General features: G+C 49.1%; 1 protein-coding gene across 4 annotated transcripts in view; it reads right to left on the bottom strand.

Annotated features, from left to right (window-relative positions):
- The window catches only part of DOCK1 (dedicator of cytokinesis 1), a 281,002-nt gene that overhangs the window by 254,065 nt on the left and 475 nt on the right, over positions 1–26,462 (bottom strand). For 2 of the 4 annotated variants that reach the window (XM_083844832.1, XM_083844833.1), the window contains exons 2-4: positions 8,143–8,226; positions 2,676–2,716; positions 911–966 (exon numbers count right to left, since the gene is read on the bottom strand). In XM_083844832.1, the coding sequence (XP_083700958.1) occupies positions 911–966; positions 2,676–2,716; positions 8,143–8,226 (181 nt within the window). Of the gene's footprint in view, positions 1–910; positions 967–2,675; positions 2,717–8,142; positions 8,227–21,308; positions 23,531–26,462 lie in introns of those variants that run through there. The other 2 variants (XM_083844830.1, XM_083844831.1) reach the window with 2 other exon arrangements.

Genomic DNA, 26,462 nt, shown 5'->3' with positions numbered 1-26,462 from the left:
TTTGTAATCAGCAAGAAAGATGTCATTATGCAGCAATCATATGATTAGCAGTTTTATCATTTACATATTTAATAGCGTATAAAAATAAATCAGGCACAAAGGAATATAGTATTTTAATCCTGTTACACTACATTTCATACCTGGCTAATTATTTATTAACGTCACTTTTTTTCTGATTTTCTACTTTTTTCTTGAGAAGTATCTTTTACACCGATTTTTTGAACTTTTATATCCATGTCCAGCAACGCTGATTTGACAAATAAGGATCCAAGCTTTTACATCTGTTAAAGCCCCAACTACTCATAGCCTCACGCATCAGGCAGGGGAGCAGGAGGATCAGAAGACAACCACCCCTCACTGGAAGGCAGCGCTTCTCTGCAAGGTAGGAAACGATGCCTGGGTAACAGCCGTCAGTGAGGGGTCCAGCCCACAAGATTTAATGAAGGGGGAATTAAGTGACTTAAACTTCATCTGCATAAAAAGGAAGGTATCTCATAGCAAAGCCCTCTTTTATTATTTTAAGGCAGAATTATTAAAACTCAAGGGTTAGAAGATAAAGTTGGGAAAAGTGAAATCTGAACTAAAACGGAGATGGGCTGGATCAAGTTCATCTAAGTAACTACGAAACGAGGGACTAATAAAACCTACAAAGCAAACTGGTAAATTATCTGTTCTTCTGAAGCTCTTCATCACTGCAGAGCAGCTCAGCTCCGTGAAGCTGCAGCTAAGCTGGGCGCAGCACCGACAGCGGACCCCTGAGCCCAAGGTGAGCTGCTTGCAAACACACACACGGCACTGGCATAAGCTCTGTAACTAACTAGAAACAAGTACAAGTTATCTGATAAAGCACTGAAATTGTATCTGTAGAGATAGGAAAATGTATTTTTGTGATTTTTCAAATGAAACTCACCCTTTTCCTTCAACTATTGCTTCCTTAAGGTGAATATAGGAGGCAGGAAATATGCCCTTTGAGAGGGAGAGAGAGGTACAAAGTTATTTAAAATAGCCAGGTGCAGATAACATATCTATTCCCTACCAACCCACCAAGATACATTGCCAGGTCTGCACAGAGCTGTTCACATCCTCTTAAGAATCAGAATTATTTTTTTTTTTTTTTAAGTATATTTAAACATTACATTGCATGCCCTTTCAAGAAGGTGTTATTGCATCCTCGACAAGGAGAGACTCTACCACACCGAAATCAGCAGAGCTGGCCTGTTCTAAGTAATCGTATACAAATTAGACAGACTTGCTTTTGAGAGTGTTAAAGACTCCAAACAAATTATTTGATAATAAATGTATTCTAAAATGACATTCCACCCGTAATTCAGGTCCTGCCATTTGCTCTTCCTCAGGTCTAACCAAGCTTTCTTCTCCTGCCGTAAGGTATTGCTTCTGTTCCCCACGTGTTTTCTCCAAGGTTTATGGGCTCCCAGTTAAAACAAATATGGGTTGAGAGCATGCATTACACTGGGCCACCTGGCTCATTTGGGGTGACACAAATAGGGACACGTGGACATGCAAAACAGCGTCATCCTGTGTTGCAACCACTAGTTCACAAGCTTTGTATCAAGTACCATCTTCTATCATCAACCTATTGTTAGCATTACAAGCCAAAAACCTCTTCAACAGACAGTACAGCCATTTTAATGGTTGCAACTCAATATGATATCACAAAATCAGTTTGTTTTTAAGAAGTTACTACATTTAGTTTCAGTTGGACAAATTCAGCGACACCTGGAATTAATTTAAGCTAAGAGGAATGCATAATTTCTGCTTAGGCTGAACAAGGCATGCTCATGAAATATGGTTTGTAAGAAATTTAGCATCTCTCCAAAAAAAGAAAATATCAAAATAGAGTAGAAAAAACATAGAACGGGCCTGGTTAGGAAATGGGTGGGATGAACCACAGAACTAACTCTGTACTTTCAGACATGCAGGAACAACTTAAAACATCCCTCTGTATGCAAACATGAAAATTTTGTGTTTTAATTTAAAATTAAAAAGAAAAAAAGAAAAGTTGTGCATTTGTGATTAATTGCTGCCATAAAGTAAAGTTAAAAAAGTAAAATAAAGAAAAAACATTGCAAGCAGCACTTGCGCTGTTTCCTTCACTATTTCAGGAACGCTGCTATAAACAGCAGCCCTTTACGCACACTTTGAAGCCTAACAACTAGGCAAAATTGCACAGCAGAAGATTACTGCCCCTCTCACGGAGAATGACTGAAAATCACAACGTGGATCTCATCGCTTCCCAAGATGGAATTGCATTTTACAAGCAATATATTGTTTAGCAGATAGCAGAGCAAACTGTCAGCCTTTAAGCAGATCAGCTAGGCTGTGAAGTTCTTCACTTTTTACAAGGGCAGAGGCTTTGGCACACGAGTTACTGCAGAACAGAGCTGATACACACCCAGACAGCCAGAGTAACCGTGCGTACATCCACCCTTACATTGCAAAAAACAGATATTCAAGTCAGTTTTCAGGCCTCGCTGCAGTTAAGTTCCAGTTAATTAGACAAAAATCATACTCAGCGCTGGCTGGCAGTGCACCCAGTTCAGGTCAGCGGAGACACGCTGGGTTGTTACGATGCAGTAACACAACGCGCCCGAGAGCTCGGCTCTAGCACGCTGCCAGCGACACCACACAGCCCCGTCCGCTCGGGCAGCACTCACCTTCTTGGATTTCTTCCTTAGCGTATAGCCTCTGTACCAACCTAGGAGGAAAAAAGGAGAAAGTGTTGAAGCATTCATTCACGTGGCCCAACAACTGCTCCTTCCCAGCCCCGTGCCTTGTGTTGCAAACGTGTTTCATCCCCCACCGACACACTCCTGAAGCTCAGTTCTCTACAGAATTCATATCCCGGCTACAACAAAGCCTCCTCTGAAAGCTATAAAATCCGAGTGATGGTAAACAAAGTGATGGAGAACACTGCATGACAGAGGTGGTATTTTACGTGATGTGTTTAATTGTGATGCATTTCGTTTTAATCGGTAATTTACCAACATAAATAAAACCAACTTAAGAGCATTAACTTTACAGGTACATACTATTCACATAGTTTTAATTTAAAACCTATTTAAATTCATCAAATGCAAGTTCTCAAATGCAGATTAGCCCTTTGTCACCTCATCAGGAAACCAGAATAATTTGGGATTTACAGTTCACAAATGAAAACACAAAAGCAGGCAAAGGCTCTGATGGAGTTTGTAAAAAATAAAAACACGATGAAGCGTCAGAACAGCTTCATAAAAACAACTAGAAATAACAATCAGAGCCTGGGAACAGCTAATTCACAGGGGGAAAGGGTTCTGTGGGTCTGAAGTTACTTGCACGTTGCTCCAGGGCATCCCGGTGGAGACTCGCTCTGCACAGCATCAGCACGAGGACCCCAACCACTGCTCCTTAAAGCACCCAAACATTTCAAAAAAAAAAAAAAACCTCTACCAGTAATTGTTCAGGAGTCCCACAGCATCAGGAAGCGCAGTGTTTGTGAGGACAAGCTCTCAGATGGCTGTGGGAAGCGCTATGTTCGGAGGGCTTTGCCTTTAATGGCTGCACAGCACACGCTTGCTGGCGCAAGGAGCTCTGTGGCCCCGGCCCAGGGCAAGGCAGGGAGCACCCGATGTGCGGGACTGCTCGGGCACAAACACCCGACGCAGGGGACTGCTCAGCCCAGGCAAGCTCTGCCGTCGCCAAAGGCAGGTGGCAAACTGGGAGGCAGCGTCTCGAAAACCTGCATTTGGGCACGCTGTATTTCGGTTTGCCACGGCTCGCTCTCCTGCTGGCCATCGTGGGGTGAGAAGCGAGCTGCGCTCTGAGATTTGGGGAGATCTCACCTGGGGTCAGGAGGCACAGATTGCCTCAACTCACTTGGGGTTTTGTCGAGCACATGCATGCACGGCCTGCTGATCAGCACGGGTGGGAAGCAAGAGCTGGGAGAACACTACAGCCCCACTCCTGATAATAACCAGGGCAGGAAGAAAATTGCAGGAAGAAAATTCCAGTTAGATAGCACGTGCTGATAAATTCATTAATCTACGCCCTGCGACTAGGAGTACAAACTGAAATCTCAAGCACACGGGATTTTTCAGTCCTCTCTCCAGTGGTAAAGGGGAAAACAGGTCGGGTGGAAGGAGGACAAAGCATTTCTGCCGGTGCTGGCTGAAGGGGCAGAGACCTGCACAGACTGCAGTCCTGTTAAAGCATTAAATCACCTCAGTTTTACACGAACAAGCCCAAATGTTGAAGTCATGGGGTCTAACCTGATGAACACCACGACTGTTCACAGGCACCATCACGCATTCTTCAGCTCCACGCCCACGTTGGGTCTCTGCCACCTCCTTTCCCACCCCACACCTCTCCTGACCGAGGACACCGCACTGCGCCCACGGGTTACGAAGCAAAGCCAGCTCCTCTCCGCAGAACCTCCGCAGGAACAGCTACCAGAGACGGCAGGTGAAGCAGCAGGAACCTGCCTCGGAGAACTGGTTAGGCTCTGGTGTAACAAAGAGGTCCTCGAGCTGCCGGGCAAGTCCGACCAGGCCCGTCCTGCGCTGGCGGGCACCACCCGAACGCTCTCCGTGCTGGCTCCAGGCCTGCAACCCGGCCGCCATGCCCGCCTGGCCAGGCAAGCTCCCTGCTTCAGCTGAAAGCACTGAGCCACACCACTAACACCTGCCAGAGCGATGTAGTTTAAACACAGGGGCGATGGGGAAGTCATCTCCAACCAACGTCCCCAAACACGCGGCCTGTTCACTTTCACAGTTCTCCACCCACTAAAAAGTAAGTTCTCCACATGCAGACAAGCACTCCAAAAACCACCAGGTCCCCCACAGACATGAAATAAAGGAATTAAAGTCACAAAGTTGCTGCTTTTCTTCAAACTGCAGCAAATGCATTTATTGTCAGACCCCGGCCAAGAAGGGGATGACCGAGTAGAGCAGGGCTGCTGGGGCAGGCCTACCCAGCCGCCACACCAAACGCAGCACGGGCTGCAGGCAGGAGCGGGACGAGTGTGCACGGGTGTCAGTGACACTAAGAAGGTGGCCCTGCCCATGGCCCTGCCTAATTTTAGTCCCTGATAACCTCATTTTTTCTGGAGGCCAAAAAAAAAAAAAAACAACTGGAGAGCAAAGAGGGCAAACATCTGATGTCAGACACTTCAGTGAAGTACCCAGCGAACAACTGCAAACCCTCCTCGCTTTATTTACTGCCAATTTGGTTTCGGACAAAACGTCAGCAAGAGGAGAACAGGCTGATGCTATTAATACTTTCGAAAGCGACCTGGGCTTTTAAGTGGCTTAGTTATGTGTTACAGGGTTTCCAGCCTCTCCTTTAAAAAGATCACGGGATTTAATGGCTGGAAATGCCCGGCCAAGTAAATGCCCAACTAAGAAATGAAGCGTCTGTCTCTGCTAAAGCTGCAAAGGCACAGGAAGGGAAAAATTTGGCAGGTTCTGTTGTTCCTCTTGAATGATGCACCTCTTTACTACGCAGTTCACTAGATAAAGTATTAACTGCATTAAAAAAATGCTGCAATCAGCACCGAAGTGTTCTCAAAGTATCAGGAGTAATTCCGTTGAAAATACCTCTTTTGGAAGCCAGGCTTCCTTTCCATAGCAGCTCTGGAAATGAACTGCTGCTCAAAGGTACACACGGAGTTTTGAGGCTTATTTACTGTTACACTTAATAGCCATTCACCTTAATAAATCACATTTATCAGTCATATGTTCATTTTACCTATTCCACCAAAGAAACAGAATTAAAACAACAAAGATCAGGCCAGTGTTAATTCAGAACACGGCAAATATTTGTTTTGGGACATCTACTATGGAAAACAATCCTTCTCTCTTGCCGCATGAAAGCTATTTATGAAGTCACACGGCTTTGCTGTCTGCCTTTTCCTGTAAGGTTCGCATTAAAAAGTGTGAGAGGAAGCTTTCTAATTGAAAAATAAAATCCTCTGCAATTCCACCTGAAAGAAAAACATTAATTTGACTTTCAAGATCAATTATTCTCTCCCTGTTAGTATGAGAAATGAGCTCCCTCTTTTCTTTGGTTCCTGGAAGAGCAGAGGCATTGAGATTTAACAATGAGTGCGCACATTCATTACCAATATCTTAACATCGATAAAAATCCGGGCTGTCTGCAACGAGCCTCGATCTTTGCAGAATCAGCACATGAAGATATTTGTACAAACCGCTTCTGCATTTCAGAGAAAAAGATGTTTTCTTTGATTAAATTTTAAAAGATGAAAGCGTTTCGGTAACAAATTCCAAAGCTCTACATTTTCACATAGATCACAGAACCTCAGAATGGCCAAGGTCAGAAGGGACGTCTGAAGACCATCTAGTCCTCTAAGCAGCACTTTCAGGAGGTATCAGCCACGTTCCTGCTAGCAACCCATCCCACTGGGACCCTACAGAAGCCCTAGACATCGCCCACGAGACCCAGCCCTCATCCTCTCACACCTTCTGTCCGGGGAGAGCAGACCAATCGTGCTAAGATTTACCATTAGCATTTCATTGTGACAAAGAGGATTTGGAGAAGCAGCCAACTACAAGCCCCAGGGGACGAAGACATCCCCTGACTTGAAGGGCTCGGTGACAGGGTGTTGGGGCACCAGGAAGCTGCGGCCACCAAGACACCTGCAGGGCAAGCTGCACACATTGTGGGGAGAGAAACCTGGAGATCAAAAAGCTGAAATAATTACCCGATAATGACAGCTCTGTGGGGAGAGGTAACAATTACAGCACCTCGTTTCCCATCACAGCAGGTAAGTAATGAGCAACTGTTGTATAAAACGTTTGGAAGAACATTGATTTATTTGCATTTCTTTTAACGTAAACTCATCCCATGTGCCCAAAGCCAAACAGCCATGAGCTGAGACCACAAAGGTCTTTCTGTTATTGAAGTCTAAGGGAAAATGCGAGTCATCCCCACCATCCCATTAAGTTAGCAGCAGCCATGGTTTCACATGCCCTATTCGGGATTCAAAGTTTCTCCCACATTCATCAAATAAACCCATTTATTTATATATAAAAATATAAAGCTACATAATATTTAAATCATTCCATTTGCGTTTACTTTTTTGCATTAAAAGATGATTATTAAATCATATAATATCAGATGATGGCAAGATTACTTTGCATACTCAAACTTGCCATTGCAGTGGCAAGCTGAACCCTGTAAGGAAATGCCAACCAAAGAGCAACAAGAAAATTAACTTGCACATAGCGATGAATAAAGCTTGTTACTTCTGTTGAAATAACATCGATTTAGTACATGTAACAATGAAAAAAAACTCTATTAAGCCAATATCTGAAACAAATTTATCACAGAGATGTACCAAAAGATCAGTATCACCAAAACAAAACAAGTTGCATTCATACATTAAAACAACTCACACAATACAAAAATTGTTACAGTATTTTCAACATAGACAGTTTAGTTAAATGTTACTTGTACCTTTCCAAGCTGCAGCATGCCTTAAAGTCAAGGATATAATAAAAGAGCTGTACTTTACTTGGCTCACTACTGGATCAAGCAAAAGCAGAAAAGTGTTATGACAATTTTCACATTCTGGTGATTATCAAACTCAGCATTCACATTCCCTTTTATATGGATCAAGGAGGAAAGATTTTGGTAAATGTAACATTTCTGCAGCTTTAATATCAAAACAAGCAAAGCATCTGAAAAGCCTGAAGTCAGTCTGTGGCACTGTAACACATGTATCCATCATAAGAGAGACGTAAATAATTTAGCACCCAGGTGACTTTCAAATTCAGATTAAACTTCTTTTAGCAGCAGGCTCCTTTGCATTACCCAAGGGTATCCCAAAAACATCTATCATTTCTCTAAACGTAGGATAGATACTGCAATTGATCCATACAAATAAAGCTGTGAGAACATCCATCTTTCATAGAAAAGGAAATGGGTATTCACCAGGTATCGACCACACGCTTCTTCGTTCACATCTAGCATTGGTTAATTCTGGGCTCATTAAAAATAACGTGTTTTGTCCTTTAGCAAGAAAGCAAGCAATTCATCACCTGATAATATGGAACGATAAAGTCACTAGCAGAAAAGCAATGAAACTGTAAGAGCAATGGTTTTAAAATGCAAGCTTTGCAGGCTTACCTTCATATGTTTCTAGTATGTGCACAGTGTCGCCGATCTGTAGGGAAAGTTCGTCTGGTCCCCTGGCCTCATAGTTATAAAGGGCTGGACAGAGAAAACACTGCTATTAGCACATGCACGACAACACAGCTTTCAAGATGTTTATTTCTCCACACTAAAGATTTTATGATGCATTATTGTCATGTTCAATCTTTATGTACAGTTTTGGCCACATTTGGTCAAGTTCTGCATTTCACTAATATCTCCTCCAGAGCAAGTCTAAAAAGCCACATGTCCACTTTTTAAAGATAGTCTCGATCTATTTATACAGCTTTGTTTCTCCATAACAATACATTCAATTGATTTCTTGTTGGACTTGTCTATTTCCAGCACTTTGTGTCAATCTGATGCAGTTCTGGAATAACCCGCGCTGTCTTACACTGGCTGCTCAGCACGCAGCAAACCTATAAAACGCCTTCAGAAAACCCCAATTTACACCGCTGTATCAAAGAATGATTTCTCAATCGTTCATAAAGTTACTGCATGAATACTGTATTTAAAAACAACACAACCCATTCCGGGACTCTGTGATTTCAGAAATCCCAAGCGCCAGGGGCAGCCCCATCGATCCGTGTCGCTGGTGGGAGCAGGCAGTCACCCCCCTCGTTTCATAGTACTGACATCGGGTCATACTAAGTCATCTCAAAGCTTTCTGCCATCCCTCAGCCAGCCAGTTCCTTCTTGTTCCACGTTAGTTTCCAGGGACACGGTCTGTGTGCAGATCAGGTGCTCCAGGTACTCTCTGGGATGCTAAGAAGAGAAAGCCCCGGACACATCCCATGGGTAACAGAGGAGCCTCCCCACCGGCAGGAAATCTTCACAGCTCTTTAGCCCCGCAGAGCTCACAGGACACCAGCTACACGTGCTGTGCTCATTACAGGTCACAAAGCACTTCCAGGAAAAGCCTCCAGCTGAAAACCTACAGCACGAGGCCAAAAGGCACGCTGACACAGCGACGTGCCACCAGCCCCAGGCGCATCCCCGCTCACCACGGCAATGTCCTCCTGCACTCAAGCGAGCCCAAGGAGCAGGCCAGGCCTGCCCCAGGAGGGCCAGCCCCTGAAGTTCCACCTACAAAAACTGGTGAAAAACGCTTTCTTCATCTCAAATCCGATAATCAGTTTAGCCCCGAGTGCACGAGCAGGGCACAGCCAGGAGGGCCCGTGAGGCCTAATCGCAGCACGAGGACAGGCCCGGCCCCAGCTCCCCGCTCAGCCTCCAGCGATTTGTCATTTGCCAGAATTTATCAAATTCCAGCTTACGGTGTTAACAATAATGAACGCACGACGCGCTTCGTTGGCCCTTTTCTGAGTTGTATTCCTCTTGCTGGAGTTCAGAAATAAGTAAATACATCTGAGAGCAAAATTGAGAAGTATATGAAACGAAAAAGATAGGAAAAAGCAACAAATACAAAAGAGAAAACAGGATACAGCGCAGGATCCTAAAGAATACAGGAGAGGACACTCAGGTAAAAATGTATACAGATCAAGCGGATTGCAGACACTAATAGTAACAGTATTTAATGAAGGTTTTAGAAAGTGACGGTTTTATTGACATCAAAACAAGCCCAGCTAGCTATTCCTGTTTCCATTTTTTTTATTAACGTTTTCATTATTACAAAGAGATAAATCCTCGCTGCCAGGTATCTGGAGCAGTATTTCAAAGCCATAATTGCTATTCCATGGCAGAAGAGCATTCTGTGAGAAAACATGAACCAAAATTAACATTTTGAACTGTTCTGAGCAGAGGAACATTAACAACAATGACTGCACAGCACGCCTCCTGAACAGCGGCACAGGGGACAGGCTGATCCCACTCGTGGGGAACTTTTTCAGCTAAGGTTTTGTGAGCTCCAGAAAGAAAGTCGATATGAACTCTTCCGACCTTGGACGGTTAAAGCTCAACACCTAAATCCAGTCTCCTGGTCCTTATTTAGCTTTCTCGGACGTCCCAGCTGTCACCGGAGTTAAGAGAACCGGTGGGTGCTCGGCGTGTCCAGAAACAAAGCCATTGGAAACCTTCGCCTTTGGGACCCTGAGAGCAATCTTGCTGCCTAGTACCAGGCCCCCAAGTCGGGAAAAATTCACACCCTGACAGATTAAAAACAGTTTAGTACCAAGTTCACACTTCAGCTAACCATTTCTCAAACATTTAAGCTGAATAACATTAAGGATCAAAGGCAGCCATGAATAAAAAACATTAAAATTTATACCCAAGAGTGCTAACCGCTGCCTGTCAGAGTGAGGAGGGTCACGTAACGTGAACTTCACTGTAATGACCAATTCTTGTGACTGAAGATGACAAACAGCCATCAAGTGGTAATTACTACCCACGACAGCTCCCACTGACCTCAGCTGAGCAAGCAGTGGCCGTGGAGGGAAGGCCTATTAAAAAAAACACACACACACAACCTATGTGAAAAATGTCTATAACAAAGTCAAATTTTCAGCTTGCAGCAGCACTGATAGATGGTGAAGCAAACAACCCAAATAACTCTGACGTGCATTTCACCCCTACGATTGCAAAACAAGCCTTGAACTACACCGCATGTTCCCATGCAAGCCAGCAGCTAACCCCCTCCGGGGTGAATTTCTATGCAGTCTGACATCAAAAGGTGTTATGACAGATCGAACGTTTGATTGGAGCAAACAACAATGCTTTAATTAAGGGAAAAGACAAAAATTGGAGGGAAATAGCATGCAACCTGCACGCATACGCCTTGTCTGATCAACTGTACACTGAGTCACCACTTAAAACATGACGTACATGGAGTACAACTTGCTTTAAAAAAAAATGAAAAAAGTTTGCTTAATTTGGAAAAATCCAGTTCTCAGCACGACAGATTTTTAGCTTGGGGAGTTCTAAGCTAAACGAAGCATTAGGAATATTTGCACCATCTACCTTCAGGCTTGCCCATTGTGCTTGAATTATGGATCAAGGCTCAGTGTTTTGGAAAGCCAGTTACGTAGCCGATAACTTAGCTTCTAAAAAGCTTTTGCTACAATTCACAAGCAAGGAACACGGTTACTTAAGCACCAAAAGATGCGTGGCTAACACCTAGCCAGTGCAAGTCAATCTCCCGGTTACCACGCTCTAACACAGCATCCCGATGCTCCTCTTCCCCACAGACTGAACTGGCACGACCGAAGCAGCTCCTTCGCTATTGCAATTAGATACCCCCGCTCCTTACCGTGTAGAAGAATACTATTTACAGCGTGTTTTCTCCTTACGGGATAGGTTCACATCAGAGAAAACTTAAGCAGCCGTGCACAAGAGCTACCAGAAGTAACGGCAGCACACCAAGGCTGCTTTGAGCCGCGGACCCCGCCGCCGATCCCCAGAGGCGGCACAGAACCAGCTCAAGCTCTGGGGACCCCGTGCCACCTCCCGCAGCTCAGGGACGGTGCGCGGCATCCGTGGGGCACCAGGTCCTTGTAGCCCTGCTGGTGGCAGCTGGCTGTAGGTGAGCTAGGAGAGGAGGGCAGCTCTGCCTGGAGAAGACCTTTAAAAAGATGAAGGGAGGGTTAAGTGTGATGCCTCTGGCACGAGCTACGTGCCTCCCAGACACCTTTATCCGACCACCTATTGTAATTACACTAACATTAGTGTGTAAAGAGGATGACGTTTTCTCAAAGCTGTACACAAAGAACTAAAGGGCTCTCTTTTCCAGTCCTAAGCATCGTTAGCTACGACTGATCTCATCTACAGCTGTGGGGGCCTACTGTATTTGCCAGGTCATACCTGTGGAGCACATTTCCTCACCACCCCCATCACAGGCGTGCCTGTGCTGGCTTACAGGCAGAGCCTACGGTGACAGGGAAAGCACCTCGACTTCAGAGGGCACGCTGATGGTGAATGAGGAACGGTAGCATGAAAAGAGTAAGCAAGAAGAACAAAGTCACAAGTGCCCAAAACCATCCCAAAGCCACCTCTCGCTCGTACTGAGCAGGACAACAGGTCCTGCGTCTCGGCACCACAGATCTCCTCCTCCTCGGCCGAGCTCTCAGCGTACAGAGCGCGCAGCTCTCCTGGCACAGATTGCTGCCTTCACCGTCCTCCTCCTTCCAGCGCAACAACAAAGCAGGCCTGCACAAAAGTACTGAAATGCCAAAAGCAAAGGATTAGTGTGGGCATTGAAAGAGCAATTTTTCAGTGCTACGAGTTGATAAAGAAAGGCACGACGAATAGGGCATTACAGTAATTGCGCTAAAAACCCATTTACTATTAAAGAATAGGAAACAAACACCTCTGAAGAACTGCACTCATTAATCTGCACGCATTAGAAGAACGAGGAGAGCGACACTAGAAGAATGAAAGAGAGGTGATGGAGGAGAAAAGGTAAGAAGCAAACAAAGTAATCCACTGAGAAAGCTTTTCTCTGTATGAGAGCTGAGATATCCAAGATACCATAAAAATGTTACTGTGCCCTGGAATTACTTCACATTAAAGTTTGTATTACACATTTCACACTTGGGAAGGAAAGCCAACTGTCATTGCCGCATTATCAGCTTTATTTTATACTCTTTTAAAAAAAATCCCCCCACAAAATAATTATGCTTTTCCAATGAGAGTAAATCGAAACTAGAGACAGAAGTGAAGTCTCCTGCAAATCTTTTAGTACTGACAAAATAAAAGAACCCTGAAGGTTTTCCTCAATTTTCTCTGAAAGAAAGCGATGCTTTTCAGTATTACGGAGACTCTTTGGTCCCGTTACCTACCCTAACCAGTTTCCCATTTTTACAGCTGAAGCTAATGAGGAAAGAAAACCCCCACAACTTTACAAACCAGGATTTGCACCTAGGCTTTGTTCAGGACAACCACCTCCTATGCACATTGACCGAGTGCGGGTCTTCCCCCGTTACTGAAGTCACCCCGTACGCTGTCATTCCAGCCTCACCACGTTGGGTTCACAGTTCTTCCTCAGGATTTCAGTTCTTTTGTCATCCGAACATCCACAGGAGGTGAATTTCGTAAACAAAGAAGGCAGAAGAAGCTCTTTAAGCTTGGAAGGCCATCACCAAGCTCGTGAAGACCAACAGCTAGCAGTTCCTCCTCCCCAGAAACGTGCTACGTCTCACTGAACTCACCGACTGACTTATCACAGGTATCTTGCAGCAGAACTACCCTATAAATCCAGCAGGCGTAAGCAGATAAGGACCCATCCTCTTGTTTTCCCTTACAAAGGGGAGCCCGTTCCTGTTCCCCCTCACCCACCTGAGCAGTGAATTACCGAAAGCCGCCCCAGTGCAGCTGGGAGCTGTATTCCCAAGCAAGTCCAGTACCGTCCCTCCACTGTGAAGCCACAGGGAAAATCTGCAAGTTGTAGAGAATCCCAAGCCTGTATTCTGGGACTGCTTAAACAGAAATCCCTGCAAGGCAGTCTGCCCGCCTTCCTTCTCAATTTCAGACACGCAGAACACTCAAGAGGAAAGACAAAGCCAGCTGATCCGAGTCCTGTTGTTTATTTACACCACGCATGCTGTACCTTCCCCTTTTTCCACGCTCAGACACCTGGATTGCATCGGGAGGCCCCAGCTTCCACCGCTTTCGTGGTCAAATTGCATCTGACAAAGTCCAGCACTACAAAATGATTTGTACACAGTACATTCATTATAAAACACCAAGCACTACGGCCGCCTCGCCACACCTCGGCATCACCGCAGCAAACTCGCTGACTTGTGGAGGAATTCGCTCTGTCTCTAGAGGAGAACCCAAGCCCAGGTGCAGCGGCGGCTGTCGGCTGAGCACAGGCTGCAGAAAGCCAAGGGCCTCCCAAGCCTCCGTAGGCAGCACTGAGCACATCAGGTTCTGTACCAGACGGCAACAAAGGGGAGCGAGATGTTTCGCAGCACATCTGGTCCTTACTGCTACCTAGCGTGGCTTCGTAAACTGGGGAGACTTTGTAATGCCAGAAAAAATTAAAAAAAAAAAAGCTGAAGTCATTTTTACTTCCAGAGCATAGCCACCCTGTTGCTGTATCCTTCAGACAGAGATCACGTAGGAGAGAATATGATGCTGACTTCTTCTTTCTGTACTAATAAAAAAAAAAAAAGAATTCTGGACTTGTTCTAGATTCTTCCAAGTTCTTGGTTTTGCTACTCCCATTTTTGGAGACAAATGCCTTATTTTAGGGAGCTGAAGATGCCAACTCTTACCAGCTTTCTCCCTCCTCCTTCCTGACACTTAACTCACATTCAAAATACTAAAAAAAGAGAGATCATTATTGACTCTAATGGCATTAACGATGTGCCATAACGCAGAGGTAACCAGAAGCACAATCAAGAACACTCAAATCAATTTTTAATATTAAGTCCGCTAAATAAAATAATAATACGCAAGAAGCAATCGCACCACCCAAGCTCTTAAAACGTGTTTGCAGAAGAGCAAGATGCCAATGTAGACAAACAGGAAGCGTGATCGAGAGGCAGACGTCTTGGCATCCGTCGTCTGCAAGCACAGAGTCACAGAGCAAGCGAGTTTTGACGTTCCCTCGAATTTCCTGCACTTCGACACTGCTGTGCATACAATGCGTTGAGGTACACGCTGGGCACGAGACAGCGGGAAGAGCTAAGCATGGGCTGGGAGGAGGAACTGGCTCAGCTTTCGGTCAGCGCTGGCACAGGACCGAGCGCGTACGAGCCGGCGATGAGCCAACGTGAGGCCGTTTCACTGGGCTGCAGCGGCACGGAAGGTGGGAGACCTAAGGCGGCAGGGCGGCAGCTCCCCACCCGCAAAGATCCCCAAATGCGATGATTTCTGCCTTAAAACCAGTTTACACGAGGGCCTGGCCTATGCCGGAGCCAGGCGCAGAGCACAGACAGGCCCTTCACTCCTCTCCACCCCGTGCTGCGGGCTCACAGGGCACAGACCCCGGTGCCAACCCACAGGCTGCCAGCCCGGCGTGCAGGCGGGGACATCTCACCGCCCCGACCCGCACAGAAGTTGGGCGGAAGGCTGGCAGCTGCCGCGGGACGCAGCCAGCTCCCTGGCACCCGCCGCGCACGGACGAGGCAGGACCTTTCGTGAAAACACCCTTCTCCGCTCGCTGCCGCCACCCCAAACCCAGCAAGAACGAAGCCCAGCCTTCCCCACGTGAGGATCCCGCCAGAAACTATCCACGCTGTCTCCCTGCAGCCCCATCTGAAGGTGCCTGAGGCACCAGCCCCGTTCCTTCCAGCTCTGCCCCTTACCCCTGCAGCAGGTCTCTGTCGTGCCGAACATACGTTCGTGAGGAGGGTGGCTTCTCCCAAGCATTTCAACAGCAGCGAGCTTCGTGTCACAGCTATATTTTAACAGTCATTTCGATGGACTATAAAAATCAAGTCCAACGCAATCAAAATGCTATCGCACTACTGTGGAAATCGTTAGCAAAAAAATTGCCCCTGCAAGACGCCATTCACCGCAGTACAGAGCTGATGATGCAGAGCAAAAAGCCTCAAGCAAGGTGAAAATGAGGCGATGGGAAGAAGGCTTCATTTCCTACTCTTCCTCCTCCTCGGTATTTCTACCGGGAAACAACAACATCGAGATTCCTGCATTGCTTTCTCAGGAAAGTTTATAGAGTGGGAAGGAGAGGAGAAGGCATTCTGAGCTTTTACACATCAAACCTCACTCAATTTGTTTTTGCTTGCCATCACCTTATTTGTCTCCCAGTCCTTCAAGCTGTCTCCAGCAGCAAGTACAAAGAAAGAGCACGGATCCCCAGTCAAATAATCCCCGAGGAACTTGTTCTGCTTTCTCGGAAATACCAGCCAGAGAGAAGAATTACCCGCTAAGAGCTGTGGTTTGATCCACCAACACTACTTCTTTTTCCCCAACAGCTAGGCTACTGCAGAAACAGGCCACGTGGTATTTTTCCTCCAGTTGTATCTTACGCAGGAGTTAACGTGAAAGCGCAGCCACGGCTGCTGGTCAGCCGGCACTGAATACATTAAAAGATAAGAGCGGCATTTTGCAAAAACAGGGAAAAATTGTTTTTCTCCGAACCAAGAAGAAACCACATGACTCGGGCAGCTTTCAGGCTAGCGGGAGAATTGGCTTGGCAGCTAACCTGAACAAAGAGTCACTGTCTGATTCACGCGGGGCTTCGGGGCCGGGCTCTCCGGGCCAGCCCTGCTTGCCGGCAACGTGCTTCCTCTCGGCGCTGCCACGGGGGGATCCTGCGCAGCCACGCGAGCTCCACGCTGCCCGGGGACAAGCCTTCTAACTCACGCTAACGTGTGCTCGTGCTGGCAGAAACAGGCAGAGGAAAAACCCCAGCTGATAGGGTATTTCTGGGTTTTAAAGAGTAGGCTCACCTTTTCCTCTCTCCGTAAATCAAACATACAAACCTCCTGGAAGTACGGAAAAATAACACAGGGGAACACGTGAAAGGTGAGCCCATGCAAGTTCAACTCCTCGCTTCCCCGCCCAGCAGGAACCTGAACTTACAGCTGCAACGCTTAACGTCAGCGCGAGCTCGCCTGGCTGCTCTCAAACCCTCGCCAGTCAAGTTCAAGTCCCTCCAGCCCGATAATCCATCCCGAACCCATCGCTCCCCTCTCCTGATCCAGAAGCTGCACCTTGCTGCCCGAGCAGCCCCAGCTCGGTGCGTACCGAGGGCAGCAGGCCCGGCCTGGAAGCCCACCAGTCACCCCTCTGCTGGGGAGGTGCCGGCGGAGGGCAGGAGCCACGAACACGCTCCCCGCCGCGCTGCAGGTGGCTGTGGCGTTAGATCCACGCGGTGCTTGCTCCAGCTGCTCCAGCACGTCCCCAGCCTGAGCTGCGGGAACTCCCGATTTAAACGGGTCCGTAAATAAACGGGGGCCTCTTAGGGCAAGGCATTGATAAAGATCTGTTAATGCATCGCTTCAAGAATACTTTCAGCTGGAAGCTCAAACACCAGCCGAACCACAAAAGCTTCTAAAAATGTAAACAATATCACAAGTGAGCCGTTCTCCTCGCTTTTTTAGGATGTGCTCATCTGGGTCTACCCAAACAACCGCCTTTTGTTTTCCCTCTAAGAATACGACTCAGCACAAATTACTTCGGGCACTCCTCGAAGACTCACTCGCTTCTCCAGGATTACTTTTTCCACCTAAAACCTCGCTAACGAGACCCTCCCGTGTTACGAGGCTTCGGGGAGCTCAGTGCAGCAGGCACCCCGACTCCACGACCAAAAAAAAGAGCGAGCACTGCTCCGGGCACGCTGCCGGGAGATGCTGCTTTAACCAGGGACTTGTCACCGTCACACCAAGACCTGCACGTGTTACCCCACCGGCACAACCCAGGAGAGACCAGAGGAGAGCAGAGTCCATCCTCAGCGCCAATTTCCCACCTCAGCAAACAGCAGGGGACTCTCCCTGACCTGTCCACAGCTTTATCGGTCCCCGAGCTCTTCAGGGCAGCGATGATCAGCACTGAAGCCAGCCGATCTAAAGGAACTGCAGATGTTCCCTTATCCGGAGAAATATCTGCATTTTTTTTTTTAAATCCCTGCAGATCCTCAGTTACAGTGAAATGTATAAGAACAAAACGGACAAAAAAACAAAATGCAGCGTTAAATACCAAGAGAATAGCTGGCTCCTCACCAAACCCCCGGGGTTGCTGGTTTTCCTCCCCCTTTGAGTCACGCACTACGGAAACTACTGCCTAAGACATACCTCTGCGCCGCAAAGCTCTTCTCATCTCCAGCCACTGGGCTTCAGGGCACGACTGGCCCTTTTCCCATCAGAACATCTCAAACACTGCAAACTCTGGGAAAAGGCTCTCCCCGCACTGCTCGCGTCCCCGGCAGTGCCCTGTCACATCACTACGTGCACTTACGAAGGACCCGAAGCTCACAAACGCAGCAGCTGGCAAAGCCCAGGCTTACAGGAGCTCGGCGTCGCTCTTCGGCTTGCTGCCGCCCATCGCCCGGGAAGGCGGCGAGCAGGAGGTCACCTTCTTTCTGCCTGCCGGCCAGCAAGAGCCATCTCGAGAGGCGCAGAAGTTGCAAAAACCACTCGAGCAAAATCACACTGGGGTGGGAGACAGACTGCCAGCGGCTAGCGGCATCCCCAGCAGGCTGGGTCGGAGGCCGCCATGCTACAGACACGCGGAGTGACTCTTATTTGGGGCGCAAGTCTTAAACAGCTCCAAGTCTAAACTTGGCTAAACTAAATATATATATTTCCCTCCCTCCCCCCATCTTTAAACCAACCTACCGATGATGCTAGCAGTAAAACAGTTGTTTTAGTTACGCCGCTTCGCCTTTGTGTTGGGAGTTTCATGAGACTGCTCCACTCTTGGTCACAGCAGCCCCAGGAAGGGCCCGTGGGAGACGACCACCGTCTAAAAATCACAATACAAAAAGCTGGCGGGCACGGAAGAGGCAGGCAGGACAACGGCGGAAGGTGAATGAGAGCATTTAGCGTGCATGCGTAACAATTCAGCCTCCACGTACAGTAAAAAAGGGTTTAAAGTTGGTTCCTGGAAGAAAAGCGAGCAGCTCTAATGTATTTTCCATCTTCCCTAGCTGCAACTCTCCGAAGACAAACCCCACCTCCCAGTGCACGGGGTGACACCGCTGGGTGAGCGGGCAGGGAGGAACGCCAGCCGGGCAGCAACGCGCCCCGTGCCTGCAGGAAGCTGGGGGTATTTGCGGGTGAGGACAAAATGAAAGAAAAAAGCTAGGAAATTAGTAACAGTTAAGAACCGTTTGCCATTAAAAACGTACCGAGGAAGAAAAAAATAATAATAAACATACAAATTGGGAAATGAGAAGGTTCCCATGTGTAGGTGTGGGCAGCGCTGCACCACAATCCCGCTCGGCTGACTTGAGGCAGGCGCTGCCCTGGGCACAGCACCGGAGCACCCGGCCAGATCGCAGGGCAGGTACCAGGCAGCACCACCTCACAGTGAACTACATGCTGCGACACGAGCACGGCTGGCTTTAGGCTGGACCTACAAGCGAGCCCAAGATCATCGCCACTTCGCCGTTCTGCCAGGCGACCTCCCACGTGATCACAAATTGGGAGGAAAAAGCAAAGAAAGCAACAGGAGGAGCTTGTCCGATCTCTTATCTTGGGACAGCAGCCTAAGATTTAGGCAAGAGAAAGGCTGAAGGTTCCCACACACTTATCTGCGACTCTTCCGACCGACAGCGATGCCCTCAGCCATATTTCTACTTAGTAAAATCGCAGCGCAACCCCTCCGCGAGCGCTCGTAAGGCACTCGAGTAAGCGCCTGGATAACCTGCAGCCTTTCCAGGCCCACGACTTGTTCACCGGGCTCAGATGCGCAGCGGATCTCTGAAAGCACGTGGCCTTTTAAGTCGTTCACCAACTGTGCCCAGGACTTGGAAGCTCCGCCATCAGCAGCCGCTTCCATCCGGCCCGGCGCTGAGACGTTTCCTGCTCCGAGGGGCGCCACAGAAGACTTGGTGCCCTACCGGTGGCACTCATCTCGCTGCATCTCTGCCACGCAGCCTTTGCCGCGAAAAACGCTACATGCACACCGTGCCGAGGCAGAAATACCTCAATTCCCCAAGCAAAGCACCCAACTACGCTCACTGAACGGCGAACTGCTGGCAGCAGCTCGCCCGCAGAGCGGCTGGTAGGATTGCGGCTACAGTAAAGGCAAAAGCAGCAGCCGGGGGGCAGGCACGCCGCTAGACACGGGGCTTCCATCGCTCTGCGTCCCTGCTGCCTTCCACTCACTCCCTTCAGCCCCACCAAGGCATTTCAAGCACCACCACCAGCAGCAGCCATCTTATTTCTTCTATCATTTCTTTTCATTCCACATCCAGAGACCAGAGAACACCTCCCCCAGCAGCAGCAGCAGCTCAGTCAGGGAGGATTGGGCACCGTGAGCTCCTCGTCCAGCACCAGCTTCCTCCCTCCCGGCTGCCCCGCGGCGCTCCCTAAGCGCAGGCTGCTCAGTGACGTCTGCCTTCAAACCCAGCAGCGCCGGGACTTCCGTGCTTTGTCCGGAGGGAAAGGAAGACGCACGCAGAGCACGCACGAGCTTCCAGGAGGCGTTTCCGTGCCTCAGCAGCCTCTCGGGTGCACGGCAGCGCCGGGTCTCTGCATTTTGTGGTCTGCACGCTCTCCAAACACCGAGCGCCAACCTTTACTCAAAGGCGCCACTTCTCCAAGCAGCTCGGGAGCCGGGCCTCCACGCAGCTCTGCTGGCACAGGGCAAGGAGTTTGCCATCTCGAGCGGCGCGGCTCCTCCCGGGGAGAACAATGCTCCTCACCGCTGCCCGCGCGTCCCCGGCGCTCCTGGAACTGCTCGCTGCTCGGGGAAGTCTTCAAGCTCAACACCGATTAATTCCTCATAAAATTAATTTGTATCGAAGCCGTCAAAGTGACGTAGGGATGCACTAAAACCGCGACAACAGCACAGATGGGCAGAACGGAGCGCCAAGCAGCCAGTGCCCACCAGCACGCTGACCTCGGGCACCTGGGTCCGCTCCTGTTCGTACATCACCCAGCGCACCCACACAGCTTGGTCCTTCTGCGGGGTGACGAAGGCTTCTTGCTCCTCCAGCCCCCTTCCGTAAAACCAGCCACAAACCTCTGAGAACACCTTACAAAAGGGTTTGTGCTAAAATAACAGAAGGAGCACTCCAAATAAAGCAGCTGGGCTAAGAAATACTATACGGTATTAAACAAATCCCGTCTCACGGCCACTAGTTAGCTCAGTCGCTCATCCATCTGTTTGTTTTGTTACGTATATGGATGGCTCCATGACTGCGCATAATGGTCCTCCACCTAATTATTTCAGTTTAGTTACAAAGCTATATGGAGCAGAAAAATATTTCAGGAGATAGTTCGTATTTTGCTGATAGAGCACATTCAGCAACTTCTGCTTCTTGTGTCACGAGTCTTTACACCAAAAATCAGATTTAATGCACAAATTATGCAAACGTGGGAAGACTGATAATGCCATGAACGTAAGGAACGCTTTCACAGCTACAGCCCCAAAACGCAGATAAAGTTTCGCAGTCACAAAAATTATCTTTGTGAACATTCTTTTGGTTTCGATAGAGCACAATTTCAATTTTCCTCCGAGCTGGAGGACGGAAACTCCAGTAACTCATTAAGGAATTCATTAAAACTTTATTAAAAAAAAATGACTACTGTTAGAATAGCTCTGGGACCTACCACGGGCAAGAAAACGGGATAAATGCATTTCCAAGCCTGCAGAAAAGATAGGTTCAGCTCCCAGGTAGCGTCGGTGGCCCAGCAGGGCAGCGGGAAGACCTCCGGGAGGAGCAGACCACGCGTTTCGGGGGGCTGCGATTAGCCACCGCTGGCTGCTTTGTGAGAGCTTCTGACGTGCAGCGAGTAGGAGAGGAGACAAGAGCCCGACGTGGTTAATACAGCAAATGCTTCCAAAGTGGATTAGCACGAGCTCCTCGTTTGAGCTTCGATTCATTCGTCTGGGTCAGCTTTCAGCCACTTATCCAAAGCGAGGCACACCTTCAGGTATTTAACGAGATGTATTGGATTCCAGTCCTGGTGGACTCCTGAAGGATTAGAAAAAGCATATCCTGCACGAGGGCCACAGCCAACGCTGGCCAAACTCCAGAAACGCAACTATTTCCAAAAAAATGCTTCTCCCTGTGCTTGCAGGCTGGAATAAAGACTTCCTGGCGATGCTGTCCTGGCTTCAAATTGCTTTCTGTTTATTCCCCCCTCTCCTCAAAGTTTTGCCTACGTACAAAGAAGATGCAGTTATTTCACACCAATAAATACCAACAAAGCTGGGCCAAGTGCGGCAAAACCAGGACTGCGTCAGCGTGCCTAAATCTAACATTTATGGCAAGGAACGGCCAAACAGGAGGACTACAACAACCACTAAGGCACTACTTGAAATTCAGGGATGGTTTTTGCCCTGAATTAACACCAAACCAAAACCCTTCGCCAATCAGGGCCTTGTCCTACTGTCACTTCACACTCAAAACGGCACTGCTCATTACCTGCTCCCACTGCAAACCCTACAGATTTTTCACTGGCAACTCCGAAGCACACAAATGATTGGTAATAAAGATAAACAGCTGAAGCTCCTGCCTGCTGTAAGATGGCCTTTCCATTAGGCTGACTGGCACTTCTCACGTCGCTAGGTATTTAAGAAGTAGGGCCAAAAGCCAGGGCACTATAGTGAACGATAAATAGGGCATCGATAGCTATGGCACACACGGAACACACACAGATTTAATAACATCCTGTGAGAGAACATGAGTGAGGAAAAAATATACATTTCTGGTAAATCCCTAGAGGAATCCTATCTCAGAATATTCCTGGTTTGCAATTTCCCAAAGGAAAGCGAGGAGAGGAGCACACGATGGGGCCGCCCAGCACAGGGAGCAGCGGCGAGCCCGTGCCACAGCCAAACGAGGGCAGCTGGCCCTGGAGCAAGCACACGTGGATGTGGTGCCACGGCTTAGCGGTGGGACTTGGCAGGCCAGGGCGATGTCCAGGTCCCTTCCCAGCCCTGAGACTGTGCCCCAGGGGGCAGGGAACAGGAAGGTGCGGTGCAGTATCACGCACAAGCCCCAGACTGGGCACACAGAGGGGTATGATGTCTCTTGGAGAGGGGTTCTGCACGCGCTTTCTCGAAATAGCAACGCGCTGAGAAATACACGAGCAAATACCGCATATGCGCACGTTTCCTCTGCTGGTTTTGGAGGTCACAGCACTGCCGGGACAGACCCACCATGCACAGGTACCTACCCCTGACCGCCCTTACCGACAGCTCCGAACGTCACTCACAGAATCGCATCGCTAAGACACATCTCCCTTGACTTCCTGAAATCCATTCCTCCTCTGTTTTAAGGCATGAACCTGAAAGCACGATATCAGCAGCTCCCGCTGAAGAAGGGAAGAAGGCTCTGTAAGCCAGCGGTCACCACAGCTGCAGACCGCGAACGCTGCGTTTTGTGCAAACCTGAAATCTGTTCTCAGCAGCTTCAGCCCCTCCTTGCACAGCAGAAACAAAGAACCAGCACTCGCTCGTAGGAGTTCCCGTGCTTTCAAATGGCATTACTCTTACAAATTCCTGTCCCCCCTTTCAAAGAGCCATAGCAAGGGGACACCTGAGGTTGCACGCCATGCACGCCTTCGTAACACCGCTCCACCCACCAACTCCTTACGGCACTCCCTAAGAAATAATAATAATAAAAATATACTACTACTTATGCCTTTTGAAAAGCCATCCCAACTCCAAGAGGCACTAAAACACCCAGACCTGGAAATCTGCCGATGTACCGCCTGTTTCAAAGCACTAAAAGCCAGGCAGGTCAATTCCCTTGTCACAAGGCAACCAAAACTGACCAGCAACAAGCGAAAACACGCCAATTCCCAAACAGTGGGGCTTGCAGTAAAATCAATTTTGTTTGTGCCTTGGGTTTTGTTTGTTTGCACCTTGGGTTTTGTTTGTTTGCTTGGTGGTGTTGCCGTTCATGTTTTTTTTTTTTTGTTGTTGTTGTCTTGCTTTAACAGTGCATGTGGCAACACGAACCCTACACTGAACTCTGCCTATGTGGGCAGCTTGCAAGGTCCTGGCTGAGGACCGAGACCTACAGATGCCATCTCAGGTACCTGCAGTGCCCCGTCCACCTGGGGAAAGCCCGAATGCACCCATCTGAGCCACAATCATGGGATGAGAGGTGAAGCAGAGCCGCACGTCAAGATGAAGATGAAGGACGGACGGCGTCAGGAGCGGAGAAAAGCTGTTTCAATGAAGCTGTTCCTTTTCCTGTTCCGGAAGCCTCCCATACGCGCACCTCGTAACTCCAGCACCCCGCCGTACCCACAGCCCTCCCCGCACCGAGCCCCGGACCCTCTCAGGAAGCGGCGCTGCGTCACGCTCACAACTGCCCGCCGAGATAAGGCGCGTGCTGGCACGGCGGCGCTCCTCCTCGAGGGCCGGCCACTCAGCTCGCGCCTATCCTGGACGTCCGGCATCGTCTGGGAACTCCGCACCGCGGGATGAGGCTGGCCGAGCAGGAAGAGCACTCTGCAGAGCACTTGCACCCGCTGCCTTGGTAATTTACTCCAAGCGCGTCTCCGACAGCAAGCCTTGGGATGTTAAGAGAAGTCAGCTGTGCACAGGACCACGCTGGTCAAAAGGGAAAAGCCACACACACATCACATAGATGTAAAAATGCTGTACGGGTATCATATACACACACTTCTGAGCTCCCACGGCGGCACCCCGGTCACATACCCCACAAGTAAAAGCCCCCCGCCCGCTGGCTTCCACTCGTGCTTCAGCGAGGCGCACACACGGCACGTCCCGGGGCTGGGCATCGCTCAGACGGCAGCTCAGGAACAGCCCCGCTCGGGAGGGCCGATGCTCCCGTCCTGCTGTCAGCCCACGCTGCGCCCCCCTCAGCCTCCAGCACCGAGCGGGGCAGATCGCCGGGAAGGAAACTCCCTCATTGCTCCCCTCACCTCGCCAGCGCTGCCCCGGGACCGCCTAACTTCGGCACTGATTCCCCACAACCCGCAAGTTTCACGACTAACCAAAAAACAAAATCCCTGAAGTCTCTCCGGGTACACAAGCACCTTTTTTAACTACAAGCAGGCATGTAAAATACAGGCGGAATATTAATCTTCATCGGGAGGAAGTTCAACGATATAGAAAAGAGGCGATCCTCTCCAAAACCTGCATTTAACACCTAACAGGGAACACTGGTGTTCAATTAACTTAAAATCCCATTTAATCTCCTCGCAACTCTATGTCTCCTTTCAACTCTCACACCCTGCAGTTCATCAAAGAAATACTGACACTAAGGATCATCCTTCCCAACTAACTTGAAGAAAAAGAAAAAACTATCAGAGAAGAAGCAAAGCTGTTACAGAAACAGGACAAAACTCCCAAGAGCAGCCGACACGAACAAAATGCAGCCCGAGCACCCATCTGCTGAGAACCCGGAGCCTTTTCGAGGGTTAGGGCTTCAGAACACTTCCAACACGAAAACAACCTCGTGCTTTATGAAACCGGGAAAAAAAAAATTAGGATTTTTTTTTTTTAATTATGTTTAAGTATAGTTCACTCACTACACATCCAGTTTCCCACATGGGACATCCAAAGATAATCAGAGTTCCTCCCAAAACGAACAGATGATCCACCCAGCTGCTTCCACACCTTCTTACTCCCGCCGTCCCAAAAGCAGCTCCCGGATTCTTGGCATCCCCTCGGCCAGTCCCAGGTGCCAGCCCTACAACAGGGCACTTGCCTTCCGGCGTCACCAGGTTTACAACGCCACCGTACGCCGTCTGTAGGGCAGCATTTCAGGAACACCCCACAAGCACACACCACGCCACAGGTGTGCGGGCACCTCACGAGTGCCAGCCATCCGCAGCATTCCTGCATCCCTGGCACTGAAGTTACAGCGCCCACACCACGTAACCGGGCAGCGAGGACTCGTTTGCCATTTAAGAGTTACATTTCCTAGGAATGTACACACAGAACTTAAAATTAATCCCTGAAATTCACTTGGGCTCTACGCAGACCCACAAATTCCCGTTTTCCTGCTCAAGCTGTTTACACCAGGCTTAGCCGTGGGTATACACAGAAACTAAAATCGCTCTTTGCATCTAAATCGAGCCGAAGGAACCGGGTGGAAAACACTCCGTTTCTCGTTTCCAGCTGGAACAGCCAGGTTTGGTACTTCCTTCCCCAGGACAAAAGCTCTCACTCACGCCAATTAAGTTTTCTCCTCCTCAATCCCCCAAAAAACCGCTCCCAATAAAACGAAACACCCCGGGACGGAGACGGGCCTTCCCGGCAGCACGCACTGCAGCTCGGCTCTGTTAGCGGCCGAGAGGCGTTTCAGCCTCCGGCTGAGAACAATTCCCCTCTGTTTTGGGGGGCAGACGAAGCAGCGGACGAAATGGATCCTCGGGAAGCAGCGCGCGGGGGGAGCCCCTGGATCTTCCTGCAGGTCGGGGTGCCCGCTCCCCTCGCACACCCCACTTTTTTGGGGGACGCGGACCCCGCGGGGTGGGCTCAGCTGCACCTCCCCACCCAACGCCCAGCTGCGGGACGGGGCGCACACCCTGCGTAGAGAAAAAAATATATATACATAAAAATATCTATAAACACAGCGGTGCAGGGCTAACCCTACGCCCTCTCGGGTCCCCAGGGCTCGGTGCTCGAGGGAAGAAGAAGAAAAAAAGAGAGAGAAAGAACAAAAAGCAGCAACACGGCGCGTCGGGACGGCTCCGGCTCGGGCTGCCCGGCGCTCCCCAACTCCTCGAGCCCTCAGGGGCTGAGCCCCCCCCGGGCCGGGGGCTGCAGGGCTGGGG

This window comes from Anser anser (genome assembly GCF_964211835.1).
Source record: "Anser anser genome assembly, chromosome: 7".
In the NCBI taxonomy this organism is placed as follows: domain Eukaryota; kingdom Metazoa; phylum Chordata; class Aves; order Anseriformes; family Anatidae; genus Anser; species Anser anser.
The sequence above is the reverse complement of the archived record's forward strand: the minus strand, read 5'-3'. Positions and strand labels throughout refer to the sequence as shown.